The sequence below is a fragment of the Sciurus carolinensis genome, chromosome 14 (assembly GCF_902686445.1).
Source record: "Sciurus carolinensis chromosome 14, mSciCar1.2, whole genome shotgun sequence".
Lineage (NCBI taxonomy): Eukaryota > Metazoa > Chordata > Mammalia > Rodentia > Sciuridae > Sciurus > Sciurus carolinensis.
The window spans coordinates 3984601-4000147 of record NC_062226.1 but is presented as its reverse complement, the minus strand read 5'-3'; the positions used below and the strand labels follow the sequence as shown (position 1 = coordinate 4000147).

Genomic DNA, 15547 nt, shown 5'->3' with positions numbered 1-15547 from the left:
TTGGCAATGACCCTGGGGATAGGCAGATGACCCTCGCTTTGTAAGTGAGAAACTGAGGCTCCAGGCCACACACCTGGAAAATGATAGGGCCAAGATTGGAGCTCACATTTGTCTGACTCAAAAACCTGTGCTCCTAGCCATTGAGTACTACTGCCATCCCTCCTACTGTGGAAGGAGTAGTAGGTAGGTCGGCGTGATGGGATGTGCTCCTTTGTGCCCCATGTGGCAGAAAGTGAGCAACAGTCAGAAACTTAGGGATCTGAGGGTCTCTACGTTTGTTTCACATAATCTTCGACTTATGTAGCTATTGAATACCTTATTTCACATTATGTGCAATCCATTGTGCACCTTCAAATCGCCTGAATGGAGACAGGGCATAAATACTGAAGACAATAAAGCCACACCTCTTCCACTTAGAGCTTAAGCTGAGCAAAGCAGATCGAGAGGATCTTCCAGATGCTTGGGTCTCAGGTGCATTTTTTTTTTTTTTCTTTGCGGTGCTGGGGATCGAACCCAGGGCCTTGTGCTTGCAAGGCAAGCACTCTACCAACTGAGCCATCTCCCCAGCCCTCTCTGGGCTCTGTTGTTTCATCCCAAACTCCTAACCCATCTATCAATCCATCCTTCCATTTATCCATCCATCCATCCATCCATCCATCCATCGACCCATCCATCTTTTCAACTGCCTATCCCTCCATCCATCCTTTCATCTGCCATCCAAACATCTGTCCATCCCTCCATCCCTCCATCGATCCATCTGGCCTTCCATGCATCCAGTCTTCCATCTGTCTATCCATCCTTCCATCCTCCTTCCACCTGTTTATTCATCCATCCAACTGAACATCCACCCACCACCCATCTGTGTCTGCATCTGTCCAGCCATTTGTCTATCCATTCATCCCTCAAGACCCTTAGAGATCTCCCATCTGCTGAATTCTCCCCAGAGGTGTCCAGAAAACAGCACTGACATCCTTCTTTCCCTGAGGATATTTTGTTCTACTGTTCCTACTTGTAACTTGATGGGGTCAGCCACATCAACCACAGAACGGTTCTGTTCCCTCCTAAAAATACCAGAAAAATTCTTCCCGATCATTATTCCAGTAAGAGAAAGGGGAACAACGCCACCAAGCCCAGTGTGGTGCGTCCCACCCCAACGGGTGACCCCTGAGTGTGCCCCTGCCGCTTGGGCAGTGGCCTGGGACCTGCTCCACAGCCTGTATGAATAAGTGATGAGGCGGTGACGGGCACCATGTGAGGGGCACTGCAAAGGATGTCATTTGCAGTAGAGCGCAAAATCAGACTGTCCTGGAGGAACTGCGTGCCACCTGTGAAAGCAGTCAGGTAAATTCCCAGAGAGAGAAATCAAGGACTCCCCAATGTCTAAACTCAGCAGCGAAACTGGGCGCTCTGGAGTTAGAAGCTCACCAGGAGTCTGGTGTCCCCTCCAGTCCAGTGCTGCGTTGGAACAGGCGGAGGAGGTTCCAAAGGTTTGGCTGGTGCTCCTGGCTTCCCCCAGAGGCCCTCCCAACACGACGCAGGCTGTGTGAGCTGGGGGCAAGGTCAACGTACAAATACCTAGACCTCGCCCAGATCTGGCCAGCGCCAAGTAGTATTTATCAAGTGGCCACGGCATACAGCACATGAAGAACTGACGCGTGACGCCTACAGCCCCTGGCAGTGGGGGTCTGCTCCCTGACTTGCACAGAGTGTCGGCACAGAGATGCATGTGCTTGGAGGCACTGCCCGTCGGGAGGACCGCCCGGAGTGGAGGTTGGCATCTACCATCTATTCAGCTTCTCCTCCTGGGACACATAGGGCTCTTGACCACACACCACCAGCGCGGTGTCCTCCCCTGGGGGATGCTAGCCAGCCAACCCAGATGGCGGGGCCGTCGCCTTCACAGAGGCTCCTTGGAAGGGTCTCCATCAACATGTCCCCTTCACTGACTCCTTCTTAGCTCTCACTGGGGCTTAAAGGAAAAGAAAAGCCCTGCTCTCCACTGGAGAGCCCGTCCACCATGACCTCCCGCACCGTGTTGCCCCAAGTGGCTAGCAGGCGGCGCGGGATCTGGGGCACCCTGCTGGAGCACACCCCTCCAGCCGGACTCTCGGGCCCCTCCCGGAGGAACCGAGCCAGCAGACCCCATCATCAGGGCACCGAAACGCGCGGGAGCCCTTCCTGGCAGGTCAGCTGGCCACGTTTGCTGTGGACCCCCTTGAAAACAACCGCTGTGCTGCCAGGTGGCGCGGCCTCCCATCCACGCCTTCCTCAGACAGTTTTTGAAAGGCGAAAAGTCTGGAAAACACGCCGCCACCCCGGCCCATCACACAGAGGGAGAGGGGCAGAGCCGGGTGAGCGGGGCTGACGAGCCTCCTCACCTGGCCCCACGGTGCACCGCCTCCAATTAAATCAAAATGGTTTGTTTTTAATGGTCTTTTACACTGACAAGTGGGCGATCATTCTGGGCCCACTAGCTGTCAGGGAGCCGAGGCAAATCCTCCGCTGATAATGCCCAATGCTTCCAATTAGGAGCCGCGGCCGCTCCCGGCGCGCTAACGATTCCCCAGCCGCCCCCCAGGCCCCTTTGGCGCGGCTGTTTCTTCTGCCTCCTCCGCCGCAAATTACTGACACAAAACGGAAGGCCCCTCGTCTCCTCCGCCACGCCAGGCCCGGGCCCTGTTGGGTTTAATGAGCCGATGGAAGTTCCGTGGCTCCAGCACTAAGTTCTTTTCTTGTTTGACAGCTGCTCGGCTAAGGCGAGTGTTGACCTCATAAAAGATTTAGTGCTGCTCATTATTTTCTGTCAAGCTTCACAAGCGATGGCGGGGGCCGGTTCATTTGCATCCTGGGGTGCGCGCGAGACAGGGGCGCCGAGGTGGAGACGGAGAGGGGACAGGAAGGGGCCTTCCTCTCCTGGCAGGGCACTTGGGCCTCCGCACGCCAGCTTCCAGCGTCACATTCTTTCCGGGACGAGGGTTTCAAAGAGAAGCCGAGATGACGGTGGTGGAAAGGCTCCGAATGGAGAGAAAGCCCAGTGCACCCTGAATTGGGTCCCCTCCATAGCCCGACCAGGACAGGGGCTGGGCACGTGGAGCGAGCCAGCCAGACTGGAGGGAGGACAGCCCACGCTTTCCTCACAGGCCCCGGGGAAAGCTGCTGCCGGCAAGCTTCCCCCACACCGCTCTGCACCCAGAAGGAGGATGGAACGGATTAAAAAGCAGAACCATTTAAAGAAAAATAAATGGCACGCATTACTCTCCCCAAGATGACGACCGGAGCATTTGTTAGTGCTTATTCTGTTCCGGCACCCATGCCAAATTGGGGCCGCTCTCTCACTAACAAGGCTCCAGGGAGTCCCAGCTGGTGCCTTTGTCAGCCCCCGCTGGCCTCCCCATCTCTTTCCTTTAATCTCTCTGCTCTCCCTTGCCTGCCACCTACCCACTGGCCACACCAGGTGCAGGCGACCTGAGGCGGCCTGTAGAGAGAGGCAGGCTCTGTATTCATCATTGCTACCATGGGAGACTGTTTTCATCTCTTAAAGCAAAACCCTGGCACTCTCCCCACCTGTGCCCATGGCAGACCCTGTTAATCAATCACTGCATACTTTTTTCATGAGCCTAGACTTGGCCTTGGAATATTTTGTAACAGAACGTGGTCATTGAGCACAGCCAGACTGCAAGAGCTGAAGCATGACTTAAAATGGAAGCCACATGCCATCCCAGCCTCGTAAGGACCATTGCAATGAATTGTTAAGTATTTCTCAATTCTGCCTTTTATGTTGCATGAAGATGTTTACATAAAGGGAAATAAAACATGGCACACTAAAGTAAAACAGATAAATTGGACTTCACCATAGTTAAAAACTTCCATGCTTCAAATGACACCCTTAAGAAAGTGGCAAGAAGACATCAGAGCGGAAGAAAATACTTGCAAATCTGTCTGATGGAGAACCTGTACCCATGGACGTGTAAGTCATCTTACAACTCGGTAATAAAAATCTAAGTAGCCTAATTTCAAAATGGACGAATGATCTGAATAGACATTACTCCAAAGATGATAAACAAACTGCCAACATGAAAAGATGTTCAGCATTATCAGCCATCAGGGAACGCCCATCGAAAGCACAAGGAGCGAGCACTTTGCACCCAGTAGGACAGCTACGAGGAGGACAGTGGCATCCGGTGCTGGCAAGGACGCAGAAACAGGAGCCCTCCAGTGTGGCCGGTGGAATAAGAACCCGACAAGCACTCTGCAGCCACTCGGCAGCTGCCCAAGGCCGGGCAGAGCCCCACACGGCCCCGTGGTTGTATCCTAGGTAAACACCCAGGACGAGCGAGAGCACAGCAAAGCTCCTTGCGGCACAAAATGGAAATGACTCAAAGGACCATCTGCTGATAGAGGGATGAAGCAATGTGGTGCGTCGCACAATCAAATATCATTCGGCCATAGGAAGGAACGAGGTGCCAACCCCACCCCAGGCTGGAAGACCTTGGAAACATCACGCGGTGGGAGAAGCCCTTCGAGGCCCCCGCGATGTTGGCTCCGCGTATCTGAGCTGGGCAAAACGGCAAGCCACGGAAACTGGAAGTAGCCCGGTGGCTTCCGGGGCTGCGGGAGGGGAGGGCAGTGACCACGGATGGCAGGTTTCTTTGGGGGGTGATGCAAACATGCTGACTTAGGTTGTGGTTGCCAACCCGGGGGCATGTGGAGACCTCTGGTTTACCGTATATACACCATATCTCAACGGCGTTGTTAAAATCAGGTCACTTGACAAACACCAGAGCTCACTTGGAAGAGCCATGGTTACCCAGGCCTCATCTCTGGAGACTGCAACAGAGTCATGACTAACCACTGTGATGTGGCCACAGGTGATCGGAGGCTCTGGTGTGTCCTCAGCTCTCCATCACCCTTCTGCCTCTCGATTACCTGGGCCTAGCAAACGCAGAATCCAGAGCAGCAGCGGCAGGCGTGACCGGGTGTGTGGGCGTCCAGAGCCAGGCCTGCCCAATACTTACCCACCCACATGGAGCAAACGCTCACACAGAGCAATTGTGGTTCCCATTGCTGCTGACTGGCCCTGGGAATGATCGGAGAGCACGGGGACAACTTCCAACTCCAGTGGATTGAGTCCCATCTTCAAAAGCACCCGTGCCCGTGTTTTCTTCTGGCCCAGTTAAGTCAGCGGACACGTACCTGGCTCCTGTTCAGGGTTTGCTGCTTAGTAGCTGGGACTCCCTGGGCTGGTGTCTTGACCTTCCTGAGCTCTAGTCCCGTCCTGTGACATGAAGGTGGTCCCCCTTCAGCCCCAGCCCCAGAGGGTCATTGCTCCCCACTCGCCTGACACAGCTGTGCAAAGTGGGCACAGGTGTGGTTTCAGAGCCAGCCCTCAGTCTTGTGGGGAGACAGGAAGTTTGTTTTCACAGCCTGGGTTTGGATGTTCTTTGAAGTCACAGCATGTGTCAGCAGGGAGGGTCAGACTCTGTGTCCTTGCTCCATCTATTTTTGGACCACAGAGAAATTAGAGCCAGTAGCAGAATAACAATTTCGGGGACCAGATGTCTCAGGAGAGATTGTTACCCTCATTAATTACTTAAGCTACAACCTGCTACATCAGAGCTGGGGACCCAGTCTGCTCTCCAAAGAGGCCTTGCATGGATTTGTGTTCTGCTGGGGCCTCTGACCTCCAGCTGCCCCGAACTTGACAGAAATTACTGACCTGGGACTGATCCATAATTTCCAAGTGCCTCTCATTAGAAGAGACAGCCTCTCAATCTTTTGCAGCAAAATTTCTCTCCCAGTCACCTGAGCAGTTGTCACTTAAAAAAAACTAAACTAAATCTCATGGCTGTCATTTTTTTCCCTAAGCTCTTTGGCAGATTTATTTCTTACTTAAAAAAAAAAAAAAAAAAAAAATCTGGGTATTTTCCCTCCAAGCCTTTCTTTTGCCTTCTCGGTCCCCAGACCTGTCTCAGGAAGGCTTGGTGTTGGGGGACCATTGCGTGACTAATGAGAGGGGACCAAGAGTCAGCTGGCCCCGCAGCAGGATGGGGTCAGAGGCCTGGACTCTAACAGGCGCTGCAGAAGAGCCACTGCGCCTGTCAATCTGCACGTGGTGGGCGTGGGCCCTCCTGGCCATTGTGTGTGACCCCGCACCTCAGTCTCTGGCAGACACAAGGCCTGACCCCGTGAGCAGGCTCCAGGGCAAAGCCCCGTGCCCTCCTCTGGGAGTCCACAGGTGGGGCTGGAAGCCCCCACCTGTAGCAGAGGCCTCAAGCTTCAGGAAGAGAAGGCAAAATGCATCTCCCCGTCAGCAAGGTCAGAGCTGCCAACCTGGCAAAGCCCCTGCCTCAGGCCAGGGGAAGGTGGCCACAGCCGGCTTCCAGGGCGAGCTCTGGGTCTTGGGTGTTTTCCTGGGTGTTCCATGAATCTAAGCCTCATGGGTTTGCCTGCCAGGGAGGAGCCATCAGGGGAGTTAGCAAGGTCAGGGCCACAATCCACTGGCTGCTGGGCTTCGGCTGGCGGCAGAGCCCCGTCTTCAGGTGCAGTGGCCTGAGCCTCCAGCAGGTGAACCAGAGCACGGCCAGCGGGGTGGGCGGGGCGCTTCCTCCTGCTCCTTCCTCCACCTGCGTGCGCTGCCCGCCTGTTTTCCTGTCAGCAAGAGGGAAAGGCGTGGTCCTCGCTCGGCCCCGCCCTCCCAGGGGCCGGGCCGGGCCCAACTCCGTGCCTGCCTTTCTGCGAGACCCAGGCAGGTGCTGCCCACCTGGGAAGCACCCACATGGTACCCGAGGCCGCCTGCTTCTGGCCCATCGTGACGTCTGTAACTGTTTTCACACAAACTTGTGTTTCTGAGACTTGTAGTGTTTGTCCAGATAAGTCTGGAGCAGTGCCATTGGCCAGAACCCTGCCCACTGCAGCAGCCGGCCACGCAGGGTTCCCAGGCTCTTGCACCGTGGCCACTGCCACTGAGGAGTTGAAGCTTGCACTTCATACTCTGTCAGCTCATGAGACTTCAAAGACCACAGGTATCTGGGGCTTCCATGCTGGGTGGAGCCTCCCTAGGGTGTCCGTTTCAGCTGACCAGTGTCCCCTGCCGGAGCTCACTGCCGTCCGTCCCCACTGATGGACTGGCTCTTGTTTCCAGCGCTCTGTCAGGTTATGGCCAGGGTGCCTCATGTGCACTTCGTGGTGGATGCCTCTGCTCTTCCAGGCAGCTGTGAGCAGGGACCCTCTGGCTCCTGGGGGACACACATCTGCCTCACTAGCTAACGTCAGATGCCTCTCCAAGTGGTCACACCAATGACACCCTCACTAGTGGGGAACAACGGCTTCTGTGAAGTCAGAATGGTCCTATTATCACCAACCTGGGGCATGAATGGCGTCGCCCCCTTAGTGTGCTGTTCCTGGTTCCACACGCGCTTATCACCTTTCCCGCATTTGCTGGCCACTGAGATGCCTGCTCTACGAGGTGCCGACTCCCCTCTTCTACCCGCTTTTACAGTGCTATGGACCCCAGCACCCCTTCCCTGCCCGCCTCTGCCTTCTCTTTGAGTCTCTGCCTATGTGTTATTTCCTCAGAAGTCTTCTCTGGCCCCAAAGCATGTGTCAGAATCTGTATTATTACTAGTTTCTAGTCCCGTGACAGGGGAGGCTTTCTACAGTCTCACAGGTGTACCTAGGGTCCTGCATAGTGTCTGGTACATAGTAGGTGGTCAAATAAAAGAACAAATACAGAAATGAAACAGGAGACAGTCACTTGTCTCCTGAGCCAGCTCACAGGGCATCTTCTTTGTGATGGTCCCATCACCGAGCCTTTGCCAGCAAGCATACAAAGCAAAACCTCAAAGTATTTGGAAGCACAGACATTATGTGAGAAATTAGTAACAAATGTAGCCAGGTGCAGGGACGGGCCTGTGATCCCAGCTGCGCAGGAGGCTGAGGCAGGAGGATCACGAGTTTGAGACCAGGCTGGGCAACTCAGCAAGACCCTGTCTCAAAATAAAATAAAAAGAGCTGGGGATATAGCTCAGTGGTAGAGCACCCCTGGACTTAGTCCCCTGTACCCAAATAAAGAGATAGATAAACAAAGGAAGGAAGAACAAGAACTCAGTTACGAAAGCAACTGGTAAAATCCGTGGTGTGTACTTTCAAATAATGTGGGGATTGGAGAAGAAATCCAAACAGATATTAGATTAAAAGAGAACTGAACAAAAATAAATATGCTCAAAACTTGAGATGAGCTGAGAGAGAGTTTAGAGAGGAAATGTAACTGCTTACGCTGTCATAGAAATGCTAATATTAGAAAGAAAGAAAGATGAGGAGGTAATTGGCTCAGCAGATGACCCTAGATGAGGGAAAGGAACTTAACTCAAAGAAGGGGAGGAAAATAACGAAGCTCAGAACAAAACCAACAAAACATCGAAGGCGCATTTAGGGTGCCAACCCCGTGAACTGGGTCATCCAAGTGGGTCAGAAAAGTCCAGAGGCTTCTGAATGGGCAGGGAAGAGGAATCCAGGGCTCGAGCTGGGGGCGAGGAGGAGACCAGAGGTGGGCAGGATGTGGCGTTCTGGCTGCTGGCCTCGGCTCTGCCGGGCCTCAGGAGCCTGAGTGTTGCTTCCCACCTTTGGGCCTTGGTTTTCCTATCTGTAGCATGGGAGAGCTGGGCTCCGTGGTCCCCCTGCCCCGGCAGCTCAGACCTCTTACTCTAATCCGGCTGCAGAGGGGCAGAGGATGTCACCCCAGAGGGGTCCACGGAGTACAGCCCCTCCTAGGTCTGCAGGCGGCTCGCTCTCTGCCTCCCCTTGCTCCCCCGCCACACGGGCTTGCCTTCCTTTCCTTCAGTCTGTCCCCATAACTCCCGCTCAGGGCTTTGATTGGTCCATACTGACTGGAATGCCCCCAGCCCCATCCTTCACGCTAGAGGCCTTTCCTGCCCATAGACTTCCATTTCCCCCTCCAGAGTCTACAGAGTAGCTGTTGTGAAGCCATCTTTCAACAACTGGGCACCTGGGGACATCTCGTGTGACTTCTCTTCTCCTCGTCATGTGGACAAGGTCTGCCCATGATCTCCTGGTGTCTCTGGGGTACTGCACAGTGGAGGTTCTCCGCCCTTCCTTGTGCGGTGTCGTTTAGATCTGCATATTGCTCCCATTCAAATGGGACCAGTGCCTTCATGGGTCCTGGGAAGGCCACCCGGCCTGCAGGGCTCCCAGGGCTGCTGGCGGGCTGTGGCACTCACCTCTTATTTACCTGTGTTGGCCTTAGAGCGACTCAGCTCCACTCAGCAAAGCTGTCTCCTGCCAGAGCCATTACGATTTCCTAGCTCCGGGCGGAAACAGACCGCAGACGGCTTAATTTAGCAGCATCTCTAAAGGATTCCTTACTCCAGCTCTTCATCCTTGGACTCCAGGGGGCCGCAGGTCATGACCACGCAGGGGCTCGAGGCCTGACTTGTGCCGAGGCTCCTCACGTGGGGCTGAGTTGCTATTTTCGGAGGGGAAGTGTGTGTGGGATGGGGCCATGACCTTGCTGCCTTAAGGAGCACTTTCTAAGAAACGGACAAGTGTCGTGCCAAAGGCTCAGGGCCTGGAGTCCTGTCTGTGAACCCCAGGGCAAGTGATGGGGACTTCCGGGACCTGTTTTCCCATCTACAAATGGAGCCACTGGTGGTGCCGTCCTCATCAGGATGTGCCAAGGCTGGTGTGAAATAAACAGCCATAGCACCTGGTGGCCTGCACGTCTGTCCTGACCTGCGTCACTGTGGGCAAGGAGGAGCTGGAGGTGCTGTTCTGGGCCTCCAGGTGCAGACTGCTTTCTGAGGACTGGAAGGTCCCTCTCTGCAGATAACTGTGTTTTGACTTGGGATTTGGGGACTCCGTGGCTGCAGCCCAGGACCCACCCCTTTCTCCTTCCAACCTTTTGCTTGAACAGGCTTCCAGGAGAGCCCTCCGGCCTGGCTGCTAAGGGAGTGCTTCGGTTCTCTCCAGCAGACTCAGGGCCACCCCAAGCAGGGGGACACGAGGCCCCTCCCTCTTCTATTGACACTCCCTGCAGGACCTGTCAAGCCACCTTCCTCTTCCCCATCCTTCCAGGTGGCGTTCAAGTCCCACCTGGCCTTGGAAGCCGTCCCTGACCCCCCAGGGCCAGGTCAAGTCTCTCCATTTCATTCCTGTACTGGTTTGCTCACCCATCGGCCTTATGAAAGCACCTCTCTGATGCCAGGCCCTGAGCCAGGCTGGGGACCCCCCAGAGCAGCAGCAGACACTGCCTCACGAACTCCAGGGCTGCGTGTGCTCACTTGAGCCCCCGTCTCGGGTGAATCGGCTCCGCAGGATTCCGGTGGGAATGGGCTTCATCAGCCTCCTAGACCCCAGGTGGCAGGCTTTCGGCCTCCCCCCACCCAGTCAGCCCAGAGCTGCTGACAAAGTGAGCCCCGTGGCGCCTGTGCTAGTCACCGCGGGCAGCCTCCGTACCCCAACACCACTGGACTAGGGGCGAAGTCTTGCCCGACAGGTGTGAGGCCCTGGGCTCAGTCTCCAGCCTACACACAGGAAAAAGCCAGAACTCCCCTGTAGAAAACCCAGGGGGGAGAGCTTGGAATCCCCGCGGGCACATGGCAGGTGCTAATGCTAGGTCTCAGGTGGACGGATGGACGCTTCTGCTTCAGTGAGGTCGTTGAGTCAAGGAAATTACAAAAAATAAAGCTTCCGATTCAAGCCTCCTGCGCTGTGGTTAAGCTGAGCAGCCCTGAAGCCCCCGATCCTCCTGCCGCCTCCACGGGCAGCGAGAGCCCCCAGCGTCAGCACCCACCCCACCTACACTGCCCCACCGTCTCTGGTCATCTGGCACACCATGCTGGACTCTGCCCAGGGGTCAGCTGGGGGCTGCACTCTTTTCCAGAAGTTTCTAACACATTGTCATGAACTTGGTAGCTTAAAACAATAGAATTTACTCTCACGGTTTGAAGGACAGAAATTCAAAGGCAGGATGTGGGCAGGGCCATGCCCGCTCTGAAGTTTCCAGGGCTGCCTCCTTTAGCCTTTGGAGGCTCCTGGTGCTCCTGGGCTGAGGCTCTGCTCTCCAGCCTCTGCTCTACCTTCACCTGACCTCTCCTGTGTCTTCTGTCTCTTCAAAGACCCTTGTCACCTTAGTATTCCAGAGGGATCTCATCCTGAGATCCTTCACTTAATTACATCTGCAAAGAACTTTTTTTCCAAATCTGGTCACATTTGCCCATTCTAGGGATTAGATTGTGGAAATATCCTCTTAGAGGGCCTTGGGCAACCCAGCACAAAGGCCCAGGAGAGATGTGGGGATAGCAGAGACATGGATCATAAAGGTCAGAACTCATGGGAGCATAGAGAAGAAAGTGGTTGCCGGGGGCGCTTGTGGGGTGCTGCTCAATGGGTATAAAATTTCAGTCATGCAAAGTACATAAGTTCTGGAGATCTGTACAACATTGTGGGTATAATTGATAATAGTGTACATATTATATTGTGCATCTAAAATTTGCTAACAAGGTAAATTTCACATTAACTATTCTTACCAAAGAATAAGAACTTAAATAACTATTCTTATCCAAAACACAAAAAACAGTATAGTACAAGGAACTTTGAAAGCAATGAATACTTGCATTGCCCTGGCTGCAAGACGCGTGTCCACACTCAAGCTCCACACGGTGAACAGGCGCAGCTTTTGTATGTCAGATCGACCCCAATAAGACTATTACATTCTTAAAATTTTTTATATTTATTTATTTCTGATACCAGGGATTGAACCCAGGGATGCTTTACCACTGAGCTACATCCACAGCCCTTTTTTTTTTTTTTTAAATTTTGAGACAGGGTCTTGCTAAGTTGCTGAGGCTGGCCTAGAACTTGCCATCCTGAGTCACTGGGAGTACAGGTGTGTGCCACCATGCCCAGTTATTAAAAGCTTTTTAAAGAAAAAGTTATTATGACAGTGATACCTAGATGGGAAATCATCTTGACACGCTACGCGTTATGTAAAACTGTAAGTCATCGCCACCGTGACTGTTTGTTTTGCAGTACTGGGGCTGAAGTCACAGGTGCTCCACAGGGGCCGCCGGGGTCTGCGGAAGGGCCTGCTCTGGGGACTCTGCCCGAGACCAGGGCTGAGGCCAGAATGGCCCCAGGAAATGCTGCCATAGCCTGAGTCCATCCAGGGACTTGCAAAGGCCACGACCCTGAAACAGCCTGCACTTTTTGGACATAAGGACTGTGGGCACCTTTGTTTTTCCAGAAGAAGTGGGTCTGTGGCTTTCTACAGAGTGAAGAGCATGGTCAGTCGGGAATAGCCAAGTCCACTCTCACCATTTGACTCCGAGGGTTCCCGAAGAGCTGCCCTGCCCACCCCCCGTCTCCTTTTCTCTGGTGATCAAGGGACAGGGGGCACCCCAGACACAGCACCAGCAGTAGCTGCAGCAGAATGTTCTGCACAGAGCCCAAAACTCATCCAAGGAGAACCCAAAAGACTAGAGGAGGAGGGGAGGGCTAAGACAGAATTCTTCTACCCCTGATTTCCTGTGGGGTGACCTTGAACCAAACCCTGCTCTGAGCCTCGGTTTCTTGTCTGTAAACCACTGTACACAGAGACTTCCCTCTACAAGTTCCTTCGTCACCCTTCTCCCTTTTTAATATTTTATCCACTGTCAGTATTTCTTTCTCCCTTTGTCGCGTTAAGGCTGCTGGTGGCACTGTGGGTTGAGCTGGCCACCCCTGAGGGGGCCGAGGGCGCCCTGGATGTTTGACGAGAACCTGAGGCTGCTGGGGACATGGCTCCTGCTTTATCCTGAAGCCACTGCAGGGCTCTCAGCTGCCCTGCACACCCAGAGGGAACCACCCAGCTGGCCCTCCACCCAGCCACCATGTCCCCCCATGAACCCTTGGAAACTTGAGCTCCGCTGAGTCCAGGCCAGCATGGATACTTCCTCTTTGCCTGGGGAACCCTGTATCCCCCTGGAGCCCTGCCCATAAGCACATCTTCTCCAGGGACACCTCCCTGACTCCAAGGCCTGGGCTCAGGGTACACGCCCAGCTGGTCAGTCCTGCCACTGCTGTGGATGCCCTCTCTCCTGGCGCTGGACTCTGGGCTCCCGAGGGCAGGGCGGGGTTTTGCTGGCTTGCTGCCGGATCGCCCATGCCTGCATGGAGCTGAGCCGGACAGGCGGAAATGCATGAATGGGTGAGCCAGTGAACGAACGAGTGGGTGCCTCAGCGGACAAGCGAACCCACGCCCTGTCTCCCTCTGCCTCCTCTGGGTTATCCTAGGCAGGAATGCCCTGCCAGGGTGCTGTGCTCAGTTAGCGAGTGGATCTTCTACACTGGGAGGTGAGGCAGAGTGGACAACTGCAGGAGGGGCTCTCAGCCACCACCCAGTCCCCTCCTCCCTTCCCTCCAGTCTCCTTTTCAGAGTACGCGCCTCAGCCTCCAAGCAGTTGGGCTCACGGGGGTGCTCCATCTCGCCCAGCTGGCCGCCATTTCTTGAGAGGAGAGGGCAGGCCAAGGACTGTTTCTGACCGGTGCTGGGATGGAACCCAGGGCCCAATCATGCCAGGCAAGCACTCTACCACCGAGTCCCACCCAGCCCCTGCCACCCCCTGGATCTGTCTCCCTCGAGTGCTTCCTCCCAGAAGGACAAGGTGTTACTCTGGAACTCTGACCCCAATGCCCCGATGGCAGACCAGCAGGAGGCAGTGGGCTGCGTTCCTGGGAGGGAATGGCTTTTAATGAGAGAAAATCAGCAGCGGAGGACGACAGTGCTGCTAGGTCAAAGGTGACCTTGACTACGCAGGCCTTTCCCCAGCGAGAGCTGGGCCGAGGCACTGTGGCCCCCTCTCCCTGGGTCTCCTGCCCCTTGCTGCTCCCTGGGAGCCCTTCCTGGTGCCGTCCCCTTTGCAGCTGTTTTTATCATCACTGTGTGGCTGGAGCCGGGTGAACCAGGGGAGGAGGGGAGCAACCCCAGGGAGCCTCACCAACCTGCTCTTCCCTTCCATCTGCAGGTGGGACCCCATCTTGACACATTCCCCACGGAGGCTGATCGCCAGAGAGCATTCAAAGCCCACCGTGAAGAATATGCAGTGCGCCAGGGGACCCTGCGCATGGGCAACTACACCCACCCATAGGCCCTCGCCTACCAGGACAGGCCTGTTCCAGTGGGAGACGCCCTGGAGGCTCAGCTCTCTCACCAAGCCCAGCTCCACCCTCCACCACCTCCGCAGGCTCCGCTGTGCAAGCACCTCAGCCAGGTCTTAGCCTGGTTATTTTTGGTAAGGCCCTCCCGTTAGGTCAGCCAACGCCAGCCCTACCTTACCCCAGGAGCCCTCGACCCGGGGACTCCTCCCTAGGCTCACCCTGCTCTCTTCGCAAGCCCTCACCTGACCAGACGAACAACAATTACAAGGCAGTTTTTAAACATCCAGACTGAGGGTGGATTCTGCAGCTCTGCCCATCAGGCATTAGGAACAACCTGTGTTTCCTGCATAAAGCGTGACAGTGACGTGCTTTGAAAGCTCTCATTTCATATTCCAAACATGAGTTTTAATTGCTCTTTTTGGGATGCCTAGTGTCTCGCCACAGCAGAATAATCTCTCTGGGACCCCTGACAGCAGGCAGAGCTGATGGTTCATTACTCGGACAGCCCCCACCCCTCAGCTCAGGGCCCCGTCAATCAGGCAGGCCAGGCTGCACTTCCCACCAAGATCGCCTGGGATGTGGACCCCTCCCAAAGGAGAGAGGCTTCCAGGCCACGGGGACTTCCTGGGCAAACTTTTGAGTGCTTATTAATCCAATTTTCTGCAGGTTCTTTGGCTTCTTCTCACAAATTATATACTGGTCTGTTTTAAATTTAAAAGACAGTCTGTCCTCTCCCTCGAGTCCCTGTTTGTAAACCAATAAACCAATAAAAGTAGCGAGCCACCTAAACTGAGACTTGTCGGTGGTCCGCGTGGCCACCAAGACTCTCAAAGTCAACCTCCAAGGCACCACGGCACAGCTCCTGGGCAGGCAAGTTCTTGAGTTTTACACGCCATTGCTAGCCTGAAGGTTCCCCGATGCCGAGCTTCACCTGGACTTCACCCCAGAATCCTAGACTGTGCATCCAGCTGCCCACCTGTCATCTGCAGGTGGGCGCCTGTCATTCCTCTCTAACCAAGTCAGAAGACTCCATTTCCCACCAAACAGGCCTCCTCGTCAGTCTTTCCTGCGTCACAATTGAGACCCCATCCACCCAGCTGCTGGGGCCCAAACCTGCATCGCTCTGTTCCTTCCCTGACACCTGAGCCACCAGAAGACTGTCACCATCACCTGCCCAGCCCCAGCCTGGGCCAGCCACGACTCTCCCCCTCCACTGCCACCAGCCTTGTGCTCCCTGGAGGACCCAGGCCACCTCCCTGCCTCCTGGCCCACAGCACAGCCCCTTGCTCTCTCTCTCACTCGGCTTCCATCACCCCTGAGAGCCGCAGCCAGGCCCGCCCCTGGCCCCGCCTCCGCCTGCCGCTCAGCCTGCCCTGGGCTTGGGGCTTATTTTCTC

General features: G+C 55.0%; 1 protein-coding gene across 2 annotated transcripts in view; it reads left to right on the top strand.

Moving 5' to 3' along the window:
- Cfap77 (cilia and flagella associated protein 77) overlaps positions 1 to 15547 on the top strand; it is a 123621-nt gene extending 108074 nt beyond the window's left edge. Inside the window, exon 4 of one of the 2 annotated variants that reach the window (XM_047524880.1) lies at positions 14019 to 15547. In XM_047524880.1, coding sequence (XP_047380836.1) covers positions 14019 to 14271 — 253 coding nt within the window. In that variant the 3' untranslated portion in view covers positions 14272 to 15547. The remainder of the gene's footprint in view (positions 1 to 14018) is intronic. The other variant, XM_047524879.1, reaches the window with a different exon arrangement.